At 42.3% G+C, this 25,850-nt stretch overlaps 2 protein-coding genes across 13 annotated transcripts; one reads left to right on the top strand and one right to left on the bottom strand.

The window, feature by feature from the left end:
• Window positions 1-13,407, top strand: TALDO1 (transaldolase 1). Of its 5 annotated transcripts, none has more exons than XM_084856798.1 (8): window positions 1-237; window positions 8,725-8,848; window positions 9,139-9,246; window positions 10,142-10,273; window positions 10,574-10,749; window positions 11,300-11,497; window positions 12,327-12,472; window positions 13,286-13,407. In XM_084856798.1, the coding sequence occupies exons 1-8, from the start codon at window positions 141-143 to the stop codon at window positions 13,316-13,318; spliced, it is 1,014 nt and encodes a 337-aa protein (XP_084712924.1). In that variant the 5' UTR covers window positions 1-140; the 3' UTR covers window positions 13,319-13,407. The 5 variants fall into 5 exon arrangements, with proteins under 5 accessions (XP_084712924.1, XP_084712902.1, XP_084712896.1 ...); XM_084856770.1 differs by lacking the exon at window positions 1-237 and adding an exon at window positions 6,498-7,144; XM_084856776.1 differs by lacking the exon at window positions 13,286-13,407 and having other exon boundaries at window positions 24-237; window positions 12,327-12,651.
• Window positions 7,250-25,850, bottom strand: GATD1 (glutamine amidotransferase class 1 domain containing 1). Of its 8 annotated transcripts, none has more exons than XR_014792169.1 (9): window positions 25,650-25,850; window positions 24,508-24,584; window positions 23,727-23,832; window positions 20,539-20,646; window positions 19,803-19,897; window positions 19,009-19,102; window positions 15,593-15,704; window positions 15,022-15,128; window positions 7,250-7,622 (listed from the first exon to the last, which is right to left on the bottom strand). XR_014792169.1 is itself a non-coding variant. In XM_084856812.1 (8 exons), exons 1-8 carry the CDS (start codon window positions 25,768-25,770, stop codon window positions 7,553-7,555), a joined length of 783 nt encoding a protein of 260 aa, XP_084712938.1. In that variant the 5' UTR covers window positions 25,771-25,850; the 3' UTR covers window positions 7,250-7,552. The 8 variants fall into 8 exon arrangements, 5 of the variants coding, with proteins under 5 accessions (XP_084712938.1, XP_084712953.1, XP_084712968.1 ...); XR_014792170.1 differs by having other exon boundaries at window positions 15,022-15,125; XM_084856812.1 differs by lacking the exon at window positions 15,022-15,128.

Genomic DNA, 25,850 nt, shown 5'->3' with positions numbered 1-25,850 from the left:
GCCCGCGCCCGCCGCTTGTCCCAGCCTCGGGTGGCGCGAGCAGGAGGAAGGCGCGCGCCGTCCAACATTCCCCCCCCCCTCGAGGGTATATAAAGGGTCTCGCGAGGCGCAGCCGCGCCCCCTCTCGTCGTCAGCGGGCCATGTCGGTTTCCCCCGTGAAGAAGCCGAAGATGGAGTCGGTGCTGGAGCAGCTCAAGCAGCACACCACCGTGGTGGCCGATACCGGGGACTTCAACGGTGAGGAGGCGCTGCCGTGACCCTCCTTCAGCCGCAAACCCTTCCACAGGGGGCGAGCGAGGAGGGCGCCCCTCGCGTGTCTCGGGCCAGGAGGGCGAGCGCGGAGCTCCCTGTCAAGGCCGCTCCCGGCTTGCTGTGGCATTCTTGCCCGCAGCTGGCCTCTTCCGGGTGCGCTGGGGATTGGCGGACAGCCCTCGCGCGTGGGGGGGCAGGGGGACTCGTGGCTGTCGCTCCCTGTAGTGGAGGGGGGCACTTAGAGGAATAACGGAGAGCGTTTCTCACTGTCCGATGTTCTGACATGTTTATTGGGAAGTAAGTCCCCACTGTGCTCAGTGGCGGTTACTCCTAAGTCAGTGGGCATAAGGTTGCGGCCTCAGGAACTGGAGAACCAGACAGTGGCATGTTGCAGGGGAAAGGGAGACGGGTTCAGCGGGTCAGGTTGTTTGGCAGGCTCAGCTCATCCAGTCGCGCTACTTATACGAAGACGGGAAGGCCACTCCCGCTCCCTCTTTGCTAAAAGGCTCATGAAGGAGGTCGAGGTGTGGCCTCCTTAATTTGTGTGACTGGATTTCTCTTTGGGGTTGCACCTAGTGAAATTTGGCAAAGGTGTCTTTCCTTCCCTAAACCCGGCCACCTTGCTTGGATCTCTTTCTTAGGATAAATTATGCTAGCTGAAATTTTAACTGGCATGACCACCCTGTGAAGCAAAGTCAAATCCTCTACTAAAACGTTTTGGGGTTCATGCCTGGGTTTGTTTTAATTCATGTAAACTGGATACAGACCTTAAATAGGACCACACATGGTAGTTTTACTCTTGTCTGCAGTGGGTGTTGTTGCAGTTCTGAGTATATTAGAAGCAATCTACAGGCATAGCTTATTGCTGAAAAGAGGTAGGAAAGGTAATCATTTAGTTGAGCTGAGTTCTACTCTTAAGAACATAAGAGCAGTCCTGGACCAGAACAAAAGCCTATCTAGTCCAGCATTCTGTTCACACAGAGGCTATGGTAAGCCCACAACAGGGCATGAATGCAACACCGGCCAACTTGTGTTCCCCAGGAACTGGAGTGTGACTGCTTGTAGGACTTCCAGAACTGTGCACAGCATTCTATGTGTAGTGATTGCCAACATGGATTTTTCCTGTTTATAGTAGTGAGAAACACTCTGAAGACCCAGAACGCTCTAGGTCAATCTTTTCATTGGAACTGTCAACCCCAAGATCCCTTTTTGGTCAGTCACTGCCATCAGGGTATATGTAAAGTTAGGCTGTTTTTTGCCACAGAGTGCATTTTACAATTGCTTCCACTGAACCACATTTGCAGTTTTACTTATTTAATTTCTATACCGCCCAGTAGCTGAAGCTCTGTGGGCTTATCACAAAACAAAACATAAAATATAATAACATAATAAAACATAATATAAAAACCTTTAAAAGAACAGAATAAAAACCAAAGTAAAAGCCAGCAGCAGTGCAAAGATCTAAAAACACACTAGCACAATTTTAAAATGGAATTAATAATTCCCCAGTTCAGAAAGATCTTTTTTGGAGCTCTTTACGGTCCCTTTTTGTTTTAACCACCCTAAATAATTTGGCATCAGCAGCAAACACAGCCATGTAATTGTTCACCTAATTCCAGATGATTTATGAACAAGTTATACTGCTAAAATAATTACTCAAAACAGCAGTGTATATCCAACAATAAAACAAAGTATCCAAATCTAGCAAAATATTAAAATATCAAATTACAGTATATAATTACTAAGTCAGGATGTTAAAAACAAACAAAAAAGGAAATTCTTGCATTGAATCTTAAAAGTCTGCAGATTCATGCATACCATAATAGAAAATGTTCTGTTGCAATTCCCTTCCCAACAGTTTGCTCTTCATTAATTGGAGGGGGGGCAGACATCACCCCCCTCCCCCGATCTTATGGATGTGAGATACTTCCTCAGTCAGCAATTTTTAAATTGGTGGGTTGTGAATTAGTGGTTTGACTTGCTAGTTCTTATCAGGCTGCCATTTTTTGTCCTTATAGCTGCCATGCGAAAGCCTGTTTGAAAGGCTTCTGAATTAAAATTTTAACTCCTACAATGAGCAACTGCAGTGTGTACTCGTATCAAAAGAATAAATGTGTGAGGACAAGAGAAACTAGAAATTCTGCTTGACTTGTGCATACTCTACATCACTAAGATGCTGGTCAGTCAAGGTGCTGCTATTCAAGGCCAATGTTTACTTTTATGCCCACTGAGTTGGAAGCTGTTAAAAAGGCACCCAAAACATTGGATTACCTGCATCATGTAGAAAGCCTTCATACCACTGTTAGACATTGCTGTATTCCCATTGCCCTATACCTTCAATACAGCTGCTTCAGGGAGTAAAATGAGTTGGATTTTGATTTGACATCACTGCTTGCTCTAGAAAGGGCTTTAATTTTAATCATGCTTTGCTGGATCACCTGAAAGCATACATTGGATCACAATTTAAGAATTGTGTCCCTAAGGTACAATTCTATACTTAGGCACTTGAAAGTCAAAGCCAGCACCGTGAATTGTGGCCAGGAAGCCAATGAACAATCAGTACAGCAATTGTAGATGGAACAGATGAGACAGCCTTGCAATTACCTTATTTTTCATAAGTGCTCCTGACAAGGGCTTGCGTACTGGTGTGATAACCTGCAAATAATGCCTTATTCTGTGGTTCCTAGCTTATATCCTGTGGTAAGAACTAATTTCAAACATAAGGCTATTCAAACGTATATGTGTATTACTAACCTGCAACTTTCCATAGTTTTCTGTATTCCTTTCTGCAACCTCATAGGCTTTGAAAAAATTGGCACTTAGAAAACACTAACTTACGATATAATGTGACGCAACTATATCACAGTGACTGGGTTCGGACAACATGCTGCGGTTCATTGTGGGTTGTTTAACCCTTGACAAGCTGAGGGGTTCCATATCCAACCCCCAGTCGGGGGTTGTCATGTCGTGCATGACCGGTGAGCCTAAAACAGACGATAGGTTTAACTCTCAACCCATACTTGTCAGTTCTCCACAACACAACCCCCCACCTGGGAGTTGCATATTCAAAATGGTAGCTGCATGTGTCACAGCCTCATTGTAGGTTAAATTTATGCCTATAATTGAAGGCAGGGCTCTGTATATTCCACCACTGCTATAGTGTTGCAGAAATGGGTACTGATTGCTGAATCCAACATTCTGGACCCAGAATGTAAGTTGTCTAGGTTCAGAGTTTTGTCTTTTAATTTTTATAGTGAATATCCACTGTCCAAAGTAAAGGCTACTCAGAGAATGTATTATAGCATGAAAGAGGAACTCAGTTAATCAAGCTGGGAATATTTTGTAAACAGTCTTATGAAACCAATTGTGAAGTAACAGAAATATTTCAATTGATTGCATCCTGCAGATTCATAGTGAGTTAGCAGGCTGAGACAGGACAAAGTCTTCTGCAAATTATGCTTAAGACTTGCAAGACAGGAGATTACCCTTTATGTGTTAAGGTTTGACATAACAAAGTTTCATAAAATCACGTTAAGAATTGAAGTGGAAAAGGGAAGTATGAGTGTACAGCAAATAAACTACACTAGAGCTACAACTTTTTAAAATATTGATAATGTTGAGTATGTTGCAGATATCTTTGTCAAATAACTAACCATGGATGGATAGAACAACATATGGCTTCATACCTGGTGAAAGTAACTTATTTGTCAATCATTGGAAATCAATTTTGAGCTTAAGGCCTACTGCTAATGTGTAGATTTACTCAAGAAACATTGCATAATATCTTTAAGAATGTCACATGGAGGTATTGCATTTCTGTGGTGCCACTTGTGCAACGAGGGAGAGGAATTCAGCATGTCCTCCTTAAGTTAGTTTGGAGATGATTATCAGTACAAAAGCATTTCAGTTTACAATATGTATGTTAAGTAATACCTAGCTGCAGTTTCACCATATGAAGCACATCCTTCTAGTTTGTATGCAGTGGCCTTTAGATCTTCAAAATGGTTTCACATATGTTGGGTTTTGTGACGAGAATTCTCAGTATACTTCAATAACATTTGCTCCCTTATTGCATTGGGTGTTACGTTAGATAGAGATTTTGCTTTTGGTATATGATGCAACACATTAATATGGACCGGGCAACAGCAGGGCAATGTTTGCAAGGTATTTCTTTGAATGTATTTCTTGCAGAATCTGCATTCTCCTCCTCCCAATCTCCAGGTCACTTTGTTCTACTCTATGGATGGCTTCTGCTATTTTGCGAAGTGTTTGGAAGATGTGCATGTTCTAGATCTTTATATGGCTAGAATGGGAACAAATGGCTATTTAGGAGCATATGCTGAAAGCCTCTGATCAGATATTAATTCAGTAGTATGGGATTAAAAATGCAGTGGTGGTGCCCCTTGACTAGCACAGTAGACTACTAATGGCAGTCATGCAGTACCCCCGTAGTATCATGGTCAGTTAATCAAAGAAAAACGTCTCATGAATATGGCTGCCAGGGACATTGCTAGGCCTTGGCCCATGGGGCCCCAGCCCTGAATCTGTTCCCTAGGGCCCCTGATCTATTCCCCAGGGCCCTGAATGGAAGCTTTTTTGCTTAGCGTAATTGCCATGCAGGAGGTGATTTTCAAGGGAGATTGCGGCTGGGGAGGGAAGGGTTAACTCTCCCCTTCCCAAATGCTGTAGTCCCCTCCTCCCAATCTGTCCCTGTATGGCAATTAAGCTTAGAAAGAATGTTTTTCATTTGTTTGGGATAATCTGAAGAATTTATTTTGAGATGATGTGGTTGAGAAATTAACTGGAGGGCTTTGCCTCCTGTGAAATTTAAATCCTAGAAATGATTTCTATATTTGCCTATATAGATATAAATTAACAATTGCAAATTTTATACAGATTGATGTGCAGTGGGCCTAGGCCCCATATCTTTTAAATGTATAGCAACATCCAGGCTGAAAATTTTAGTCAGCGTGGGACTGAGAGCTCTTGCGTCAATTGTGAAGTTGGTGTGACTCCATCATGAAACTTGACAATGCACGGTGCTTAAATTCTCTCCCCACATTATTCCTGACCATTGTTTCTAACACTGGCCCCACTAAATGGGGCTTTTACTCTGATTCTATTCCACCCCCAAATCAATAGTGTCAGATGACGCACAATGCTCGCCGTAGCTAGCCCAGCATTTCTTGCCCCAAATCTGGTTTTTTTTCAAACTCATTTTGTGTCAGATTTTCCTGGCATAGCAGCTTCAGTGCTGTTCGGGAGTCTGTGTGACCTCCCCTGGCTTTGGTGCGCGCTGGTGGAAGCAGCGCCGACTGGCAGAAGGGAAAGTAGCAGGGCGTGGGGGCATGTCTACCCAGAAGTAGCTCATTGCCTTTAGTTCCACGTTGCTGCCTCTCATTTTACATAGTTGAGCTTGGGAGTGGGGGCGGGGACAGGGGAGCCAGCCCTGTTTTAAAACTGTGCAGCTACACAGGAGCATAGCAGAGAAACGGTGGATGCCTGTTGATTCGAAGCTGTGCGGCTGAGAAAGGGTGGATGCCAGGGTGGGTAATCTTCATGAACATGTACTCAGAAGCACTACATTGAGCCCATGTGTGTAGGGGGGAGCCTGTTGATTGGGCAGTTAATATACATCAGAGACAATGTGTTAGTTGCTCTCCCTCCTTGCTGGCTCCATGCTCTCTGCTCTCAGCGCCTCTTGCACTCCCGCTCATTCTACTCAGTCTCTGGGTGGCAGCGGCTGCCTGCTTGCCTCATAAATGTGTGTGTGTCGGGGGGGGGGGGTATACAGGGTTTGTCATGAACATCTATTCGTAAGCAAGTCCTGCATTGCACTTCGTTGAACACGCAAGAGGGGGTGCAAGCCTCTGCTCATTGGCTGCCCCGCACCTATGCAGTTGCTGACATTCATTTCTACTTGTGACAAGACTTTGCCCACCCCACCCCAACTAATGCGGCTTCAGTTCCCATATACACTTCAGAAGTGGAGGAATACAGCACCGTGTGTACCGTGGAAAGAGCTAATTCGATTCTGTGAAAATGCGGATTTTGCCTAAATCACTTCACAAAGTGTTTCCATTTAGATTGGCCCACTGTAATTGTTGTTGAACTTGGTTTGAAGTCCACCAGTCTGACAAATTGATCAGGCAATAGGTTGCCTATTTTTGCCCTGAGTTAGATAAGATTAAACTGTTAGCCTGGCCTGTAACCAGCTGTCCTTTACACAAATGAGTCTTACTGCAAAACACCTTTATTAAGAATGACAATACTCCTCTCATGGTTCCCAGGTTTATCCATGAACTGAGAACTGATGACAGTATAAGCTTAGGCATGTATTTAGCAAATCTGTAGATATTGCTTTTGTATACCATTCCCTTGACAGTTGAACAACCAAAATGAGTGGGCAGAAGGTAAACTGATCCAACAATGGACCACTGACCAATTTTTAATGGCCTGCCTAGTATGTAGTGGTTGCTGGGATTCTTGTTAAAGCAAAGCTTAAACAGATTATTTATGACAGCCCTCCCCAACATGGTGCCCTCCAGATGTTTTGGACTTCAACTTCCATCAGCTCCAGCCAGCATGACTAATAGTCAGGAATTCTGGGAGTTGTAGTCCAAAACATATAGAGGGCACCAGCTTGGGGAAGGCTGAGATATGCCTCTCTTTTGTAAATAGATAATGAGAAAATACTGTGGCTTTATTCATTCAAAACATACTAGTAGATCACATGGGTTCTCTTATTTTTACTGCACAAGCTTGGAGTCAGCCCACAGCTGCACCACAAGAACCTTCTTTAAGATGCTGATGTGCCATCCAGTTCTGTTGTGGGTTTTGCAAACAATATCAACTAGAAGAGACGCTGAGCCTATCCAACTTAACAAAATTGGTTAGTTTTCAGAAATCAAAGTTAAATTGATTGTTAGTTAATCCTAGTGATTTCCTGTATAGTTATTGCATAAAATAGAACTGAAATGTTACAAAGAGGCATGAAGAATGAGTAGACATTTATTTACTTGAGCTTATAATGAGTAAGCAATTTTATTCCTCAATCTCAGAAGGTGGATAAAAGGTTTAGGATGTAAATTCACCTGCTTGAGGGATCTCTCTGTATGATGCGTAATGTACATACCACTATGCAGTATAAAGTTGAAACCTCAAAATTTGCATTAGGGATGAGCTGAAGGAAGTAGGGAGGGGAGCACAAAACACAAAATCTTCCGGCTTGCATTGGTCAGTCTACACAAAAGCTTTCTTCTCATTCTCAGGCATGCTTGTATCATATACTTTTCACAGTCTATGCAGGTTGAGGGGTTAGATGCCTCTTCAGCATAATGAAAACTTGAAGCTGTATTTTGTTCAGTCTCCTGCACAATGAAAACAGAATTCTGGGTTTGTGATACTATGAATGCAAAGAGGAAATGGCATACAGTACTGAGATGGGGCACGAGGGGATGGAGTAAATGGAACTTCCTCATTCTTCATAAACAAGGAAGCTCACACAATAGTTTGCATTTTTAAAGGCATGATCCTGTGCATGTTTAGACAGAAAAAGGTCCTCAGCCATGGGGGAATGCTGAGAGTTGTTGGACTTTTTCTGTCTAAACATATATGGATTGTGCCTTAAACGTCTTAATTGTTGGTCTTAATTAAATTTGTTTCTCAAAAATTTTCATATCCAGATACTTAAGAGAAAAATGTCTAAACACTGGTCCTACTTGTTTTCTCTATGTCCTGGAAAAATACTGATTACAAAGAGAATTCGGCTATTGGGCGGTATAGAAATTAAATAAATAAATAAATAAAAATAAAGAATTGTGCTTTAACCGAATTGATTAGATGCATCATAAGCCATGTCTTTATATTAACTTAATTTTCTCATCTATATGTCAAAACTTATAACTCCTGTTTTCCAACTGTAATTTTATTACCACTGGAAGAAAATCATATAATTTATTATTGAGTTATACAACGTATTAACCTATACAAACTCCCACTAGTAGTCTTTCTACTGTCTATATAATTGAACTTACTTTCTTCTATATAATGCCCTTTAAACATGTTTTCATCCTTTTTAGTGCTAAGCTTTTTAGTTAGGCCTGGTCTCTACGTATTCAGAAGCATAAGGTGGTAAAATCCTGAAGTGGTGAAGTAAATGTACAAAAATCCCTTGTAAGTTTAAAACACCACACAAATAGAAATTAAAGATTGTTTCAAAATATGATTCCTATACCTGCAGTCTGAAGCAGTACAGTCTTGTCTGCCAATTTATAAATCTTTCTGGAGGCTTTGCAAATTAGGCCTTCATCTTCTCCATTTAATTTTTTAACTGATTTTACCATGTGTGATGCAATCAGGATTAGGTGCCATTATTTCCATCTTGTTGCCCCATCTCGTTGCATATCCTTACATAAATTAATTATTGTCAAGCTGGCTAACCCATTTTTATTGGCTGTTTTGTTTCCATAGCTATTGAGGAGTACAAGCCTCTGGATGGTACTACTAATCCTTCCTTGATACTAGCTGCAGCCCAGATGCCATCCTACCAGGAATTGGTGGAAGATGCTATTGCATATGGGAAGAAACTTGGTGGGTGAGTAACCCATTAATGCTCAGACTTGGCAGTTATTACTTACAGAGTTGGTTCTCTCAGTCCCTGCTGTGTTTTAGTTTAAAAAGTCATGGGGTCAGCCTTCAAGTAAAGGCTATGGTTAACCAAGAAAGATCAAGATCAGAACATAGCACAGACAACAAGCTAACTGTTCCCAATTTGGCCTAGGAAATATTTTTTTAGACATTCTGTTAGCATCACATGATCGTTCTATTCCTGTATACTTCTTTCCTCAATATTCATAATTCTCTTTGGTAATTATATATTCCCAGGTCAGAAGATGATCAGGTTACAAATGCTTGTGACAAGCTTTTTGTATTGTTTGGGGCAGAAATACTGAAGAGGATACCTGGCCGTGTGTCCACAGAAGTAGATGCAAGGTGTGTGCCTTCTGAATTCATTTACCATCTAGTTATCTAACTGTAGTTAAATGATTGCCTTCTCCTGTATGAATGTGCTTGCTTGGTAAGATCATAAGTGGAGGCCCTCTTGGGTTCTATTGACTCAGACAGTCCAAACTACAGAGAGGGCCTTCTTGGTAGTTGTGCCTAAGCTCTGGAACTCCCTCCCATGGCTCCCCACTTACACTATCTTTAATGGTCTTCTATTATATGGTGAAGATCTTGTTTTGTAGAAAGACCTTTGAATAAGACAATTGCCAGCTGTGTCTTAAGCTGTTTGTTAATAATGTTGGTGTTGTTTTTTTGTTGTTTTGTTTGATACTGCTTCTGTAGAATATATTTTTATCTTGCTGTTTTTATGATGATATAACTTTTAAAAAAATTATCTGCCTTGGATTATTTCTAGGAAAGGCAGGGAATAATAATATTAATAAAGGCACATAGCCTCTATGTTGCCATCAGTACACATGTTGGGAACCTATAATAGGCTCCCAATTTGTGTGCAGATAGCAAACTGCATATGTGCATGACTGTCACATATTGAAGTACATAGGCATAAGTGTGTACTTTCATGTTGGTAAAATATGGTGAAGCAGCCCTCTGATTCCCTGAATTGCTGACATGATGTAAGCTACTTTGCTCAGATTTTTGTATTAACATTCTATTTAACTAGACAGAGTAATCCCAGAAAATACAAACTTGCTAAGGCACAGTGATTCAGTAGTGACTGTCTAAACATAGAACCAGAACTCCTTTCTAGATAGGCTTATCACAACTTATGTTTCATGAAGAATAATGCTAACATGGTGCTATGAGCTAAAGGCAAAAAGGTAATTCCTTGTAATCTTTTTAAAAAATCTCTTTTATTTCAAAGGTTGTCTTTTGACAAGGAAGGCATGGTTAAGAGGGCCAGGCGCTTCATAGATCTTTACAAGGAAGCAGGAATTAGTAAAGATCGCATCCTCATCAAGCTGTCATCAACATGGGAGGGCATTCAGGCTGCCAAGTAAGTTTATACCTGGCGTGTTAATGCAACACAATTATAAAATAATTGATGGCTACTTATTATCAACTTCTCTGCCCATACCTAGATTGGAACCCCTGTACCTTCATTTTTGTTGTTAAATTTGGTGACTTTTTTCTACAGTGGAGCTTTAGGTGAGGCAAATACTTACAAATAATTAATTTTAAAATTTAGTAATTTGATTTAAAAGGAAATTGTATACATGTAGTGAAATTCTGTACCCAGTCTTACTTCATCAGTGTAACTGTAGTTGGGAAAAGTAATTCTGTTTTCTTTTTACAGGATTCTTGAAGAGCAGCATGGGATCCATTGCAACTTGACATTACTGTTTTCCTTTGCTCAGGCTGTTGCCTGTGCAGAGGCAGGGGTCACCCTCATTTCTCCGTTTGTTGGGCGTATTCTGGATTGGCATGTTGCAAATACAGACAAAAAATCTTATGAGCCATCAGAGGACCCAGGTAACTGAATAAATGTGGCTAACAAATTAAGATTTTAACACAACCAAGCAGTAACGTTTGTTCTAGAAGAGAGTTGAGGTCTGAGAGTTTCTTCAAAATAGGAGGGCACAATCCTATGTGGATAGGCCGCTTCTGAACTCAGAAGTGACCGCCTATCCAGTGCAGAGTGGGCAGAGCATGGAGGGGATCTTCTGTGCACTCCAGCCACTTTGCATTACCAGCTAGACGGCTGACTTTGGCTGCCTAGCTGGGGCAGATGAAGCATAGGACATGTCGTAAGGATGCTTCCACAGTCCCCGCCCCCAGGAACGCCTCGTTTCCTCCTGCTCCATGCTGCTCTTCCGAGCGCAGAGCCTGGTGTGATCCGTGCTCCGTGCCACCTATGAGGCGCAGGGGGCAGGGAGGTGATTTTCTGGGAACAGACCTCGGAATGTGGGCTCTGAGGTCGGTTCCCCCAAACCAAAAAATCCTACGGCTGTCTACCAGCCATATGATTGTGCCCTTATTCTGTCTAATACTGCTTTTTAAAGTTACCTGTCTTCCTTTATAGGGGTAAAAAGTGTCACTAAAATCTACAAGTACTACAAAAAGTTTGGCTATAAAACTATTGTGATGGGAGCTTCATTTCGAAACACCGGAGAAATCAAAGCACTGACTGGTTGTGACTATCTCACCATTTCACCCAAGCTTCTGGGAGAGCTCAGTAAAGACAGCAGCAAGCTAACACCAATGCTCAGCATCAAAGATGGTAAGGTTTCTTCTGCATTAACATACTATGGTATGATAAAGAGATTGCTAAAGCCATCTTCTAAAGATGGCTTAGTAGAATAACAATTTGACAGTGGTCTGACATTGTCATCCTTCTTAAATGTGTAACAGTTGAACTTTTGCTTAAGGAGTATTTCAGTTGGTTTGTTGTATTACCGTCACAGATGTCGTTTTAGTGTTCTCAAGGGCTCTAGTTCTAGAACTCTTATAGAATCTGGCAACAGAGCCATAGTAATTAAATACTGCATACTGATGGGGGATCATGGAGAAGCCCCCAGAGCTGCTATGGGGTAGAATAGGTTCATCTGTGGTTTATATTTTATTATTATTAAATGTTCTTTCAGTGTCAGATTTCTAGTTTAGAATAGTTTAGTTTAGAATGATCTAGTTTAGATCATTCTAATCTTTTTTTATAGCTGTACCCTCTGTTCTCTAGAAAAGATAAGGGGGATAAACTATAAATACACCTCCGCTATATAAAAGGCTTTGACATTGTGTGTAACGGTTAAGAAAAGTTTTCCATAGCGCTCTTGTTGGTTCATCTTTTGAGCACTGAATGCCCCAGAGCGCTTAGGTCAGCATGTTGCTGAATACAATGCAGTACAACCTGCTGTGGGGCTGAAAGTATAAGCAAATATAACTCTCAATGTGTGTTTTGAACTGTTTAACGGGTCGAGAGCAGCAACCGCTGTATTGCCATTTAGTTGAATTACAATTGGGACAATTAAGCATTCATTGAGAGCTGTTTTATACAAAAGGCTTTGCCTGCTATACTGAGATTCAATAATGTCATGTATTTCTCAATGCAGCTCAGGCATCTGACCTAGAGAAGATCCATCTGGATGAGAAGGCATTCCGTTGGCTCCACAATGAAGACCAAATGGCTGTGGAGAAATTGTCTGATGGAATCAGAAAGTTTGCTGCTGATGCAGTTAAACTGGAGAAGATGATAAAGGTAAAATTAAGAGTTTTTTGTCTTGGGACAGAACTATCTCCCAGGTCCCTTAGAATAGCACATATTGGCATGTGGTACTGCTGCTAATTATGTCATAGCAGGATGGGCTTATTCACAGCTTCTATTCCATGTTTTCATTCCTACATGTTATCGGGTGAATATAAATTTATAAACAATATGGCAGCACTCATCACAGGCAACTTTATGGGTCTGCCTTTTTGAAGGGAGGCTGAAAGCGTAAGTGTGCTAGTTTTATCAAAAGGTTGTTGATCACTATTATCCAGATGTTATCATAGAATGATTCACTGTCTGTCTAGAACTCTTGAATTTAAATGTCCAGAAAAAAAATATTCAGGGTGGTTGAGATTATATTATGAGTTTTCTTCCCTAAACCTTACAACCTTTGAACAGTTAACTTGCATAGTTTCAAAATCATGACTGTGGCACTGATGTCTAGGAACTGATTATTTTTTCGGAGTACCCAAGCATTTCCACCATGGTTGGGCTTGTAGGTCTGTAAAATGTAGATTTGGAGCTGTAACACTTTAGTGATAAAAAGTTCTGAAATGCTGTTCCCTTGAATATTAAAATTCAAAAAGACGACAGCATTGATCTCATTTGAATTTTATTTGCTGTTATAAGCCTACCAGTTTGAAATTGTAGTAACGTTAGCCACTTACAGTTTTGCAAGTGTATCAATTCAAAACGAACACCTACTAAACTCTTCTGGATTAGACTTTAATGATTTATATGATTAGGGCACTTGTTAAAAGTTTGGTTTTTTTTCCCTCTCTCCTCTTTTTCTCCTCTTAGGAACGAATGTTCAATGCTGCAAATGGAAAGTAGACACACCAGTCTTCCTGGACACTGTGTGGATGTACAAGTATCAACGTTGCATATAAATGGGTTTTCTGTATTCAAGGCTTTTGTACGAATTTGCGAAGAAAAAAGATTCTCAATGTTCGTGGCATTTTTTTAATATATATATATATATATATATATATATATATATATATAAAAATTCCCACTATTGTGGGAATCCAGTGGTTGGACAATAGTTCTTTTCCACTAGGATTGCAAATGACAAGGACCAATTGATTAGTTGTGTTTTTGTCCAAGATGGTATTAATAAAAAAATTTAGTACATCAATGCTTCCACTACTTATAACTTAAAACTATAGTAGGTACTATGCTTGGTTCCCAGTTCCAACAAAGAATAGTTTGACACCTTGCATCCTTACTGAGCCACGTCCTAAATCTGAAGGGAAGCTGTGTAAGGCATTTTGATAAAGATAGTTGATATACCAGAAGCAATTATAGTATCACAGCACTGAGGTAGATATTTTTTACATGAAAAAAGGGGGGGAAAGCATAGATTAATACCTTGGTTGTAGTAAATGAACTTGAACCCTAGTGGTTCAGACATCACACCAAGCCATAATTTAAGGAACATTAATTAGTTTGGCATGATTTCTCAATTGAGAAACCATGGGTTGAAGTGTCTTTGCAAACCATGGCTGTATTAACTGTGGTTTGATGCGATGTCTGAATTGATAAACCATAGTTAGGGTCATTGTTCCACCTCTGGAGAATCCTGCATCTCCTACAAAGAGGAGTGCTGAGCAGGTGGAAAATTAAAAGAGACAAGCCATCATTTATATGTTTGGAAACTCAAACCATGGTTTGGCTCTAAACTATAGTTTGTGCAAGCTAATGCTAATGCTTGCTTGCACACTTGTGTGAATGAGAGTCTGTCCTTGCCATCAGCTCAACACAGCATTCTGTAGGTTATACATAGTTTTCAATTGCCTTTCAAGAGATGGATTCTCAGTTGCGTTAGTGCCATATATTTTTGTTTTGTCCTAACATATCTGCAGTGAAGTAGATTTGATATTGAGATTGAAGCTTATTGTAGACTGCAAATCATTTTAATACTGCATTAGAGTTTGAGATCTAACTCAAAACTTTAGCTGAAAGTGTAGCACAGAACAAACACTTTTTCAGTCTTATTTTGTTAAAGAGTTAGATTACCACATGTGCAAGCTAACACCATACAGACCTTCCATAGATCATTCACAAAGATGACAGTTACGCTTAGTTCAGACATAATGGGAATCTGACCAACGATGGTTTAAATAAGTTGAAACATCACAGGGAACTGTGATTGGTTTGAAAGCTTCCACTTTTGATTTTTAGATCTCTTCCTCTGGTGTGTGAAAGGGTGGGGGGAATGGAGAATGTGCAGGCCTGTGGGCGCCATCCTGCATACTCAAGCCTCAGCTTATCCTCCTCCAAACCCAGGGACCATGGGTTGTACAAGGGTAAATAACTCTCGTAGAACCTGTGGTCAATTTAGGTTCATGTGAGAGTTGTTTAATCCTTGCATAACCAACGGTCCTTGGGGTTTGGATGACATTACAAGCCAAAGCTTGAACATTCAAAATGGCTGCCTGTACATACCGCAGCTCACTATGGCTTAAAAAAAGCCACGGTGGGCTGTTTGATTTTGTGAACTGGCCCATTAAGATGCTGTTTTTCCACAATATTACAAGTCTCATCTTTGGAAAACACTGGTGTTCTCTTCCACAGATGTTTCCATCTCCCAAGCCAAAGAAGGTTGTATTCCTCCCATTTACAAAACTTCCATCATTTTCTGCTGAAAGAAACATATGATATGAGTTAGATCTCTGCAACCAGGAGCCTGCATGTGAACTACAGACAGGTGTTCATATTCACAGATTTAGTGACAACCTGCTAGAGAACTCCCCACAGAGAAGCAGAATCTGCTTATTCTACCTACCTGCAATTGACAGCGTTTAAAAGGAAATGGTAATAGCATAAATTGCCACACTTACTCTGAGACTTACAAGTACTAGTTTATTAGCATTTAAAGTATTTACTCCTTTCTTAAAAAGAAAAAAAAGATTGGTTTTGCCTAGTTTTAGCACAAAAATGTTTTTTAATTGTTTCATAATACAATATCACCCCAAGTCACCATCAATGCTAGTTACACTGAGTTATAAATACCCTAGGAAATGAATGGAAGTACCCACACATGCACAAATCCCAGCTTTTACTACCATATTTTTTACTATCAATTTTCCCCACCTTTTTTCTTACCTGCCATTGCAGAGAAAAACAAGATTCTGGACAGCTGCAATAGTAGAATGGTCATTCTGTCCCGTAACAAGGTGTCTGTCCAGCACTACATGTATTGCATCTGCTTTGCTGGCTGTATTAGAAGAAAACATATATTCACATGTTTTAACTTACATACCACAACTTCCCTTGTTTCCCCAGCACACAAGAAAAACTGCACAGGTTTTATTGCTGCTCATGAATCAGTGATTCATTTCCCTAATAATTTAGATTGGTTTTGCCTAATTATTTTCAAAGCATTTATTTTTATTCTCTTTTAGAACTTGTAAAACCCACCAGTATTACAGTGAATACTGCATTAATTTACAAAATGTTGGACTACAACTCCCTCCATCCCCAGCCATTGGCCATGCTACCTGCGGATGTTGGGAATTCTAGGGCATCAGCCTGGAGAAAGGCTGATTTAGATTATTACAGTTGAACCACAGTGAGCTTTGGGCTTACATGGTTCCACTTCCCTTTGGGTGCAAAAGGAAGACAGTGGCTGTGTTTGGACATCACTTTAAGCCATGGTGGCTTAAAAGCTACTCACAGTAGCTTATTTTTGAAATAGTTTATGATGCCCTGCCACATGACCAGGCTAATAAGCTACTGTGACTAATCTAAGTCATCCCCCTGCAGTCCTCCCACCTGAGCAGTGGCACTGTTTCACCCATTGACAAAATCCCAGCAGCCTGTTTTAACCTTCCATAATATCCCAGTGAGAGGGGAGAGATGTGGGGTGAAGCATAGTGGCTTAATTCAGGGCTTCCAGCATCACCCTGGCTCTAAAGTGCTGGAAGTTTGCAGGATTGGGACCAAAGTTCACACATAGCCTCTCCTAGTCTGGAGGCACCTTCAAAACCCTAAACAATTACCCCAGAGGAGGGAAAATCCCAGGTGCAAGAAAAAGGAGGCAGCACAAAAAAAAAAGCTTGGGGAGTTGTAGGATTGGGACAATACAATGAACTACACACTTGCCCCCATAACCACTGCTGGCATAGATGCCTATTTGTCCAAAACTGACAACAATAAAGTGGAGTTGTGCATTTCACCCCGCCCCAGATATTGCTGGCAGAGCCACTTCTGTTTGCTAAAATACTATAGCGCTTTAGCTCTAAAGCGAAATTATGCAAATGCCTTTATTGTCTCAAAATAAATTGTTTTAGCAACATGGTGGAGTTGCGCATTCCCCCCACCCCCGGACACTGCTGGCAGAGCTGCCTCTGTTCACTATAATGCAATTGTGCATCCCCCGCTCCCCTCAGCAGTCATTTTGCTTATTCATGGAAAAGTGACCAGAGAAGAAAAAAGGGGGTGGGAGCTATAACTCCCTGACAGTTTGCTGGAATGGGGCAAAACAGCACATGTGGGGTGCCTTCATGGGGAGCCTCCGGATGCCGTATTGGATTATTGTGGAACTGTACTTCTTCATGGAAAAGTGGGTTATTTTCCTATTCCCTTATTTCCCAAGTTGTGGAGATTCAAATTAGCTATCAGGGAAGCCTGTCATTATGTAACTTTGTTGTAGTGGGAGAGCACCATAGCGTGAGGCTGTCACTGTACTTGGGGAAAGCTGTCATTTTATAACTGCAGCAGTAGGGATGGCGCGAGAGTCCGAGGAGGGAGGAGCCCAGTGGACTCCCCCCCCCCCGCCACCTGATCACCTGGACCCTGCTCAGTGGGCCAAGGGGGACTCACCTGCCCACTCGACAACCATCCTTTTATGCTTGTAATGTTGAGCCATTGCCCCTTTAAGGCAGCAGTAGACACAACATTAGATATGCAGAAGTAACCGAGCTTCCATTTCTGTGCACAATTGCAGCTCAGTAAGGCGACGGCCAGCCTCACAGTGCTTCTCGTGCAGTCGCTGAGCTGTCCTGTAGCTCCCACAGTGTAGCGCATTCAGGCAGGCAGCAATGGTGGCTTGTCGATCACCCAAAGGGACCAGATAGAGGTTAGTCTGTCCATCCCTATTATAATGCAGTATTAGGGAAAACTGTGCTTGTTTGGCTGTGGTTGTCCCTCTGCTGCTTGTCAGATCTCGGAAAAAAGAGCTCTACTGACTGGAGCAGAGTGGCCACAATGGTTTTGACTGCTCTTGCCAAGCAACTCTGTAGGTGATGGGAATAAGCTGCCCTAAGCACCAGACAACACAATAACCCACAGTGGGTTAAATAACGCATGGGTTATCAGAGTAGCTTATTTTAACTAAATAAACTATCGTGGATTAAAAAATTCTGACAACATAATAAACGATGGGTTAAATAAGCCATGGTGGCTTATTTAACCCATCATGTGCTATTGTGATTTCTGAACCCAGTTAGTAAAAGCTTCCAAATTGTGGTTCAGTCTTTCATCTTGCAGGTGGGGGCTGGGGGGAAGGCCAAACCTATAAACTGGCACAGCTCATCTGCAATAATCTAAACCAGTTTTCCTCAAGCTGGTGCCCTCCAGATGTTTTAAACTACGTCTCCCAGCATTCCTGATGTTTGGGAGTTGGTCCAAACCATCTGGAAGGTACCAGCTTGGGAAAGTCTGATCTAAACCATGGTTTAGAATTATGATAATCTGAATCAGGCTATAGTCTCTGCTCATACACAAACAAGGGTTTAAATTCAGTATCAATAGGCAAAGTAGTATAATATTTTTAGCATCAACATACAAAGGTACCAGCACAAAACTATCATCTATTTAGTCATTAATCTTTTAAAATATTAACACAATTCACTGATGCAAGACTGCTGAGGTGGTTTACTGTACAACAGCTACAATGAATCTTAGTGTACATATTTGCCTGTTACAACACAAGGACCACTAGAGGGCTCTCCAAGTCGTCATTCATATGAATAGATTAGATTCTGGATACCCTATAGCACGGAAAGGCAACTTGGTGCCCTTCAGATAATCTTTGACTATAACTCCCCTCATCCCCAGCCAGCATGGCCAATAATAAAGGATTATGGGAGTTGCAGTCCAGAGAGCACCAGGTTGCCTGCCCCTGCCCCAAGTTATTTCTGGGATGATCAGAGGCAATCAGCAGTAATCCAGGTCAGTCCATGCTCATTCAAGTGAGTTGGGAGATACACTGCAGAATGCTGAGTTAATATGGCTCCTACGGTGCTGCACATTTTGCTGTGGTATTAATCAGATGGCCCAAGGGCACAGAAGGTGTGTTCACAGGATCTACAAAACCACCTTTGTATCCCTTATAGCATTTTAAATATCACATGCTATGAAAAAAACATTCTGCAATACATTTTAAACCCCTTAAGTCACCTTACAAAGTGTCACATTTTATTGTAATGTGGTATAGTCCTTTGTCATCCTGCTCACGCATTCACTTTATCAAATATTGATTTAAAAAAAACTATGGCAAGAATCTTAAAGTGACGTACCACTGAAGGTAGCTCCAGAATCTTTTGCAAAGTCCTCAAAGATAATAGGCATACTAGTAAAACTAGGTAGCCTTATCAGTTCATATACAGATGGCTAGAAAGACAAGAGAATAAAAAGTAGTATTTTTACATTTCAACGTTGCAAAACCTCTGCAGGAAGATAATTATATTCAGTGGGCCACCCAGTGCCAGTTGGTTGCCTGGATTCATACAAAGAATACAGGAATGGATGGACCTTCTTCTGACCAAGCAACATATTTCCTAACCAGGAACACATACTCAGGAGTGTTACAAGATATACACCCAGCAGACTGCAGGAATCTAGTTAAAGAAAAGACAGTGCAGAACCCACTCTTGCAATAATCCATACTTCTCTTTTTCTACTTCAGCATAAAACAGCACCATTTAAGTAAATGGGTACATTTCTACTCCAAAGCTAGTGGGTTCCCTTAACAGTTACTAAGTAAAACTGCACAGTGGTTATGGCTTTGTTTATATTGATCGCACTGTGATTTTCTTGTGATTATTTCTCTAAGCTGCCTATAAAGCAGGGTTTTTAAATAAATACAACTTTGTCACTCAGCTTGTGGTCCCCCTGAATTAAACAGTAAATATGTGCCAAGCTTCAAAGAAAACAACAGACCAGCACAAGAGGCTTGGGGCAAATCTGTGGTTGTAAACTGGGAAACCCAGCCACACATAAAACATGCCTGCAGGCTATGTCTCTGCATAACAAAATCTTTCTAGAAGAGCTATATATAAAAGGTCCATTGTTAGCTAAAACATACACCTACCCCTGTTAAGCTGTATGCTTGAAATACCCAGGATTTGTCCTCATTTGTAGCACAGCATAAGGCAGCAACTCCATGTCCAACAGCACAAATGGGCTCTTCAAAGAGAAATAACTTTACCTAAAAATCCTTTACCTAAAAATCCCTTTGTGTAACATCCTGAAAAACTACAACAGATTCTTCTTCAAGAAGCACTGTTATGCTAAATAACATTCTTTCTCATCTAACTGAACACAAAAATACCTGTAAGGCTGTGATCCTATACACACATATCTGGGAGTAAGGCCTATTGAACTCAATGAAACATACTCCTGAGTAGACATGCATAGGTTGCATTGTATTTCAGATATGTAATTACTACCAGGAATATTAATAGGTTTAAATGAAAATGAGATTTGACCGGCAGCAAAGTTTACTTGTGGGGAGGGTGTGTGTAAAAAGATGTCAGAGGAAATACAGTATTGTTATTTGCAGTGTAAGCCACGCACACTGGAATACATTATCTTAACTATGCATTTACAATGCTAGGTTAGGAATTGGCTCAGGAGTTCTTATATTATTAAACTAACAATTGGGTGCTACACATATTAACAATAATATTAGTTTAAAGACTCCCAGACTTCCACACTGAACAGAATTAGAGACATGCTTTACATATAGTATGTCTTTTCATGCTTCCTAGCTTAAAATGTACAAGAGGTACAGAGTAAAGGATCAATCTTCAAGGAAGTTTACCTACTTTTCTCAGAGCTGAAATGTTGTAATATTCTAGCTAAGTAACCACTGTTTGCCAGATCCGTCATAGCACCAGGACAGTCAGGAATCAACAGAGCATGATATCTGGCACCTAGATATGAAGGACAAGCAAAGTACAGACATTCTTGCTATGACACATTCAGCTCTATTCATTTCAAAACTAAAGGCTCATTAAGTTTGACAAGCAGGCAGGGATGACCCCAAGGAGTAGTGAGAGGGTGCTCCCCTAAAGTATTTCCTGCTCCCCCAGTTTTCAATCACAGTATATTGGAGAGCAATCCTACGGCCACTAGACACTGTCTAGAGGGCCATAGATTTTTCGGTTAGAGACAGTGCTCCAAGCTCTGAGCCAGGAAACTTGCGCTCCCTGCCCCCTCCCCCTTGTAGTCTGCATGGAGAGAACCACAGCAGATGCCTCTCTGTGCTCATAAAACAGTGGAGAGGGAGAAAAAAGGGCATTCCCGTAGGCAGGGAGGGTAGGGGACCACAGAAGCCCCTTTACACTGCTTCCTATGGGGTCTCCAAGCCCGTTCCCGCCCCTCTCCAAAGCCCCAGCTAGATGCATGAAATCGTGTACCTAGTCAAGAATGCAGGGCAGACAGAGCGCAGATGAGAGGATCCTCTCTGTGCTCCGCCCGACCCGCATATGATAGTCACCAGCCTACGACTTTGGAGGCCGGCAACTATCTTGATATAATTGCTCCCTTAATGACCTACGACATGGATTAAATCCTGGCTCACTTAATAATGGCCTTTGCCATTATTGCTAAGCCTAACCCTTTACACAGTTTGGGACCGCAATACCTAATGGCATGCCCCTCCTGAAATGAACCTACCAGTACTCTATGTTCAGCATCTAAAGTCCTCCTCTGGGTGCCTCCTCCAAGGGAAGCTTGGATGGTGGCCACGAGGGAGAAGGCCTTCTCAGTGGTGGCCCCCCATCTGTAGAACTTGCTCCCTCTTGAAGTCTGCCTGATGCCAACATTGTTACCTTTCGGCACCAGGTTAAGACCTCTCTCTTTTCCCAGGCATTTGGCAGAACATTATGAGTTTTAATCTGTCCTGGATGTGACTTTAGTTATGACTGACTGTTTAAACTTGCTTTTACTTATATATTGGTTGCATGTATTGTCTGTGCGCTTTTATGTAAATGGCTTTAAAATTTTAATGTTTTAACTTCTGTAAACAGGCTATGGGACAGTATAGAAATGTAATAAATAATAATAATACTCCCACAAATTAGTTTTTCTAATGCTGTCCATGCAGACAGGGGAGAGATGAAGCTACACATCAGCTTGCACTCCCACTCTCAATCATTGCTTCCTAATGGCCTGACTCTTCCTCTGACTACTCCAAGAGAAAGTGTGATTTTTGAGGATGATCTGGGAGGCCACTGGCAGGAAAAGAAAGGCTCAGTTCAGATACAATGACGCCCATAGTGAGTCTTGTGCTCAGGTACCATCCCCCACTTCTTCCACACTCATGAAAAGCTTTGGATTTTAAATCAATTACAGTTTCCTATAAACTGGGTTTGTTTAAATAATGGTTTGAGAACAAGCCAGGACCTAAACCCACAATTTGATCCCGGCTTGTTCTCACTAACCATAGTTTAAACAAGCCACATTTCTCCAAGTTTGGACATCACAGGGAACTGTGATTAGTTAAAAGTGAAAGCAGAACTTTGATTTCACATAAAAGAGGAGAGAGAAGGACGGAAAGTGCAAGCCTAATGCTCAGGGCAGCTCATTCTCATAGCAGGAAAAAATAGTTTCCCATTATGTATGAATCTAGCCAGACACTCTTTGCCACAAGGACAATCAAAGCTTTGAGACTCTGGCAATGAGGAATCTTTTCCTCCCTAAGAGCACTGCTAAAAATTTGTTGTTGCTCTTATAATATTCTATACTGCCCAATAGCCAAAGCTCTCTAGGCAGTTTACAAAAGATTAAATCCTTAACAATACAATATAAAATGTAATATAAAAATCACTTACTTTAAAAAAGGTAATTACATTGTTTATTACATTTCTATACTGCCCAATAGCCAAAGCTCCTTGTGTAAGGCTTTATAGGTCAAAACCACAGCTTGGAAATGTACAGGCAGCCAGTGGAAGTGAGCCAGAATTGGTGCTATATGTTCAGACCTTCTGGGACCCAGTCAATCTGGCTATCGCATTTTGCACAAGCTGCAGCTTCCAAACCATCTTCAAAGCAGCCCCATGTAAAGCATATTGCAGTGATCTAACTTGGAGGTTATCAGAGCATAGACTACTGAAACCAGGTTATCCCTGTCTAGATAGGGGTATAGTTGGGCCACCAGCCGAAGCACTGAGGCCACTTGAGCCTCCAGAGATAAAGTTGACCCCAGGAGAACCCCCAAGCTACGAACCTGTTTCTTCAGGAGGAGTGTGACCACATTCAAAACAGGTTGAACACTCTCCACCCAGTCAGAAGAACCACCCACTAACAGCATCCCAGTCTTGTCTAGATTGAACATCAGTTTATTAGCCCTCATCCAGTCCATTGTTGCAACCAGGCACTGATCCAGCATATCCACCTCACCTGATGATGAAAAGGAAAAATATAGCTGCATGTCATCAGCATACTGATGACAACCCACTCCAAAACTCCTAATGATCCTGCTCAATGGTTTCATGTAGATGTTGAATAGCATGTGGGCCAGAACTGACCCCTGCGGAACCCCATATTGGAGAATCCACAGGGCTGAGCAACATCCCCCAAGCACCACCTTCTGGAGCTAACCACCCAAGTAGGAGCGAAACCACTGCAATGCAGTACCTCTCACTCTCAACTCAGACAGTACCCCAGAAGGATACCACAGTCGATGGCACTGAAAGTCGCTGAGAGATCAAGGAGAATCAACAGGGTTGCATTCCCGGTCTCTCTCCTGACGTAGGTCATCATACAGGATGACCCAGGCTGTTCTGATGTCAAAACCTGGCCTGAACCCTGACTGAAACTGATCCAGAAAATGCAAGGGAGACAATAATAGAGACAGCACATGTTTAAATATCCCACTGAAATAAATAAGTGCTTAAGTTTGGCAGGAGTGTGCCCGCAGTCTTAGCAGCAAGAAACACTACTGTATAGATAAGAACACTGTCCATTAAGAAAACAGACACATCGAGTTGCAAGTTAAAAGATCCCTGACCATCAGTTGATTCCAGCTTGGCAGGATTTGCATAGGATTTCATACGGAAGTCCTGGATCCAACGCATGTTTGTCTCATTAACACCAGTGAAATCAATTGCCTTTCCCTAGAAGAATCATAGTTCAAAGCCCAATTAATGCAAATGCATGCAATAACCCTTTTAGTTAAAAGTTAAGTGCAAGAGTTTCTACATGAGCGAGATTTAATGAGAGAGCCCTTTATTGTAAGGTATAAGCCATTTTCTTGTTATTGAACGAAAGATAACAGACTTTTCAAACACAAAACAACTGGGCCCAGTGTAAGCACTGGCACACAATTATACACAGGAACAGCACCACAGCTCAAGTACACTGCTCTCCCCTTCCCAAAGCCTAGTGCATTCTTGGGAGCCTGCTTCACCCCTACGCAACATTGTTTTGGCTATGAAAAGGACTGCCTCTTCCTGTAAGGGTCCCTATGGCATGCATCCTTGGAACCAAATTCCCCCCTGCAACAATAGTTTCACCAGCAAAGGACTCAGTGCATCCCACCTACCCACCCCACTTTGCCAAAGAAAGAACGGTGAAGGGGCGATGTACATCCCTTGGACCCAACTCCCCCCATACAATGTTTTTGGAGCCAAAGCCTGCCTGCCCACCCGACACTACAAGAAATTATCCCCCCTGACAGAGGCCTATCCCTGTGAATTTTCACAGGTCCTTGCTTGTTCTAGGTAAGTCTAACACAGATAGCTCTCAAACATCATGATGTATTCCACAGTTAATAATCAACTCTCACTTACCCCTGGGGTAGCAACCTGCAGATTAAAAGCAGAGCTTGCCAATGTAAAAGAGTGAAGGAAGGAGTCAGCAGATACACCTGGTGAACAGGAATTAAACACTGTGTGGTCATTTTTTTAATTGAACATTTTTTCACAGTATTCACTTATTGTTCCTGGTAGCCATTTTATTCCCTCAAGGAACATTTTAACAATACATGACATTCTTTATATTCACCTTTAAAAAAAGGAAAAGATTTAAAATATTGCCCCAAACATACAAACCAAAATAGGCAGAACATATCAATCCTAGGAGAGTAATATAAGCAATAACCCATATTTGCAACTCCAGGAAAGGAGACAAATTATGCCAGAAATCTTTTAAAAGTTTTGATAACAGCATGGGGAGGGATACACAGTAAGGAAAAGCCACCTCATATGACTAAAGGTAATAAAAACTCAAGCTCCAGCCACAACAAACAGCATATTGGCTTCAAGTTCCATAAGGGCAGAATACGGGCTTTAATTATTATTGCTGCGATTGTTAAAGTGCAGCAGCCTGTGTTGGATTGCAACTCCCATAATTCCCAGCCAGCATGGCCATTAGGAATTATGGGAGGTGCAGTCTAACACATCTGGAGGTGGCCAAGGTGGGGGAGGCTGGAGTACAGAATTAAGGTATGGTACGTATTTCCAGATTTTAATTTAAAGAATCATCATCATCATCATCAGGATCGTCCTGTTGCTTGTGCAGCCAAACTGGCCTCCCGACGTAGGTGACCACAGAGATCCCCTCTGCCGTCCGCCGCTCTTCCTCTGGGCAGGCTCCCGCGGTGTTAACGTGACCCAGGCAGCAGCGGGCTTGGCGAGGCTCGCTTCAGCGGGCGCGGCAACGGGGCTGCTGCGCCGGGCCAAGGCAGAGAGCCGTCGCGCAAGGAAGACCCGCCCACAGCCCCTTCCGCCCATCCCACGGCCGCGGGAGCGCCGCGCCCGCCCATTCCCTTCCTCGGAGAAAAAGCCCCGGGAGGGCCCGCGGCCTCCTCAGCCAGTCGCCGCCGCAGCCTCGCTCTCCGCGGCAGGGCCGGGCGGGGTCGTGGTGGAACGAGCCAGGCAGCCGAGGCGGGAGCGGGAGGAGGCAGGGCGGCAGCCTGCCCGGCCGGCCTCACCTGCAGCGGCCGCGCTGGCCACAATGAGGCACGTAGGTTTACTGAGCCTCTCCGACATGACGGCGCTGCTGGCCGCGGAGGGCCCCCCCGTGAAAGAGGAGGCGGGCGGCTGCCTTCTCATGCGCTCCCGAGCTGCGACACGAAGCCCAGCGGCGCCTCTGGCGCAGAAACCCCTTCCGCGCTCCGCCTGCCTGCCTGCCT

This window comes from Heloderma suspectum, chromosome 1 (genome assembly GCF_057233095.1).
Source record: "Heloderma suspectum isolate Gila_16-S chromosome 1, 16-S_ref, whole genome shotgun sequence".
NCBI lineage: Eukaryota > Metazoa > Chordata > Lepidosauria > Squamata > Helodermatidae > Heloderma > Heloderma suspectum.
The sequence above is the reverse complement of the archived record's forward strand: the minus strand, read 5'-3'. Positions and strand labels throughout refer to the sequence as shown.

Bases quoted from the DNA above. Each gene is read 5' to 3' on its own strand.
- GATD1 (XM_084856812.1), bottom strand. From the start codon at position 25,770: ATGAGAAGGCAGCCGCCCGCCTCCTCTTTCACGGGGGGGCCCTCCGCG. The intron at 24,585-25,649 runs GTGAGGCCGGCC...CCTGTTCACCAG, and splicing joins GGCCAGCGCGGCCGCTGCAG to GTGTATCTGCTGACTCCTTC. The intron at 7,623-15,592 runs GTAAGAAAAAAG...TTCATTGTGCAG, and splicing joins GTTTTTCTCTGCAATGGCAG to GAGACTGAACAAAATACAGC.
- TALDO1 (XM_084856760.1), top strand. From the start codon at position 6,937: ATGAGAAAATACTGTGGCTTTATTCATTCAAAACATACTAGTAGATCA. The intron at 7,145-8,724 runs GTTAGTTTTCAG...TTGTTTCCATAG, and splicing joins TATCCAACTTAACAAAATTG to CTATTGAGGAGTACAAGCCT. The intron at 8,849-9,138 runs GTGAGTAACCCA...ATATATTCCCAG, and splicing joins TATGGGAAGAAACTTGGTGG to GTCAGAAGATGATCAGGTTA.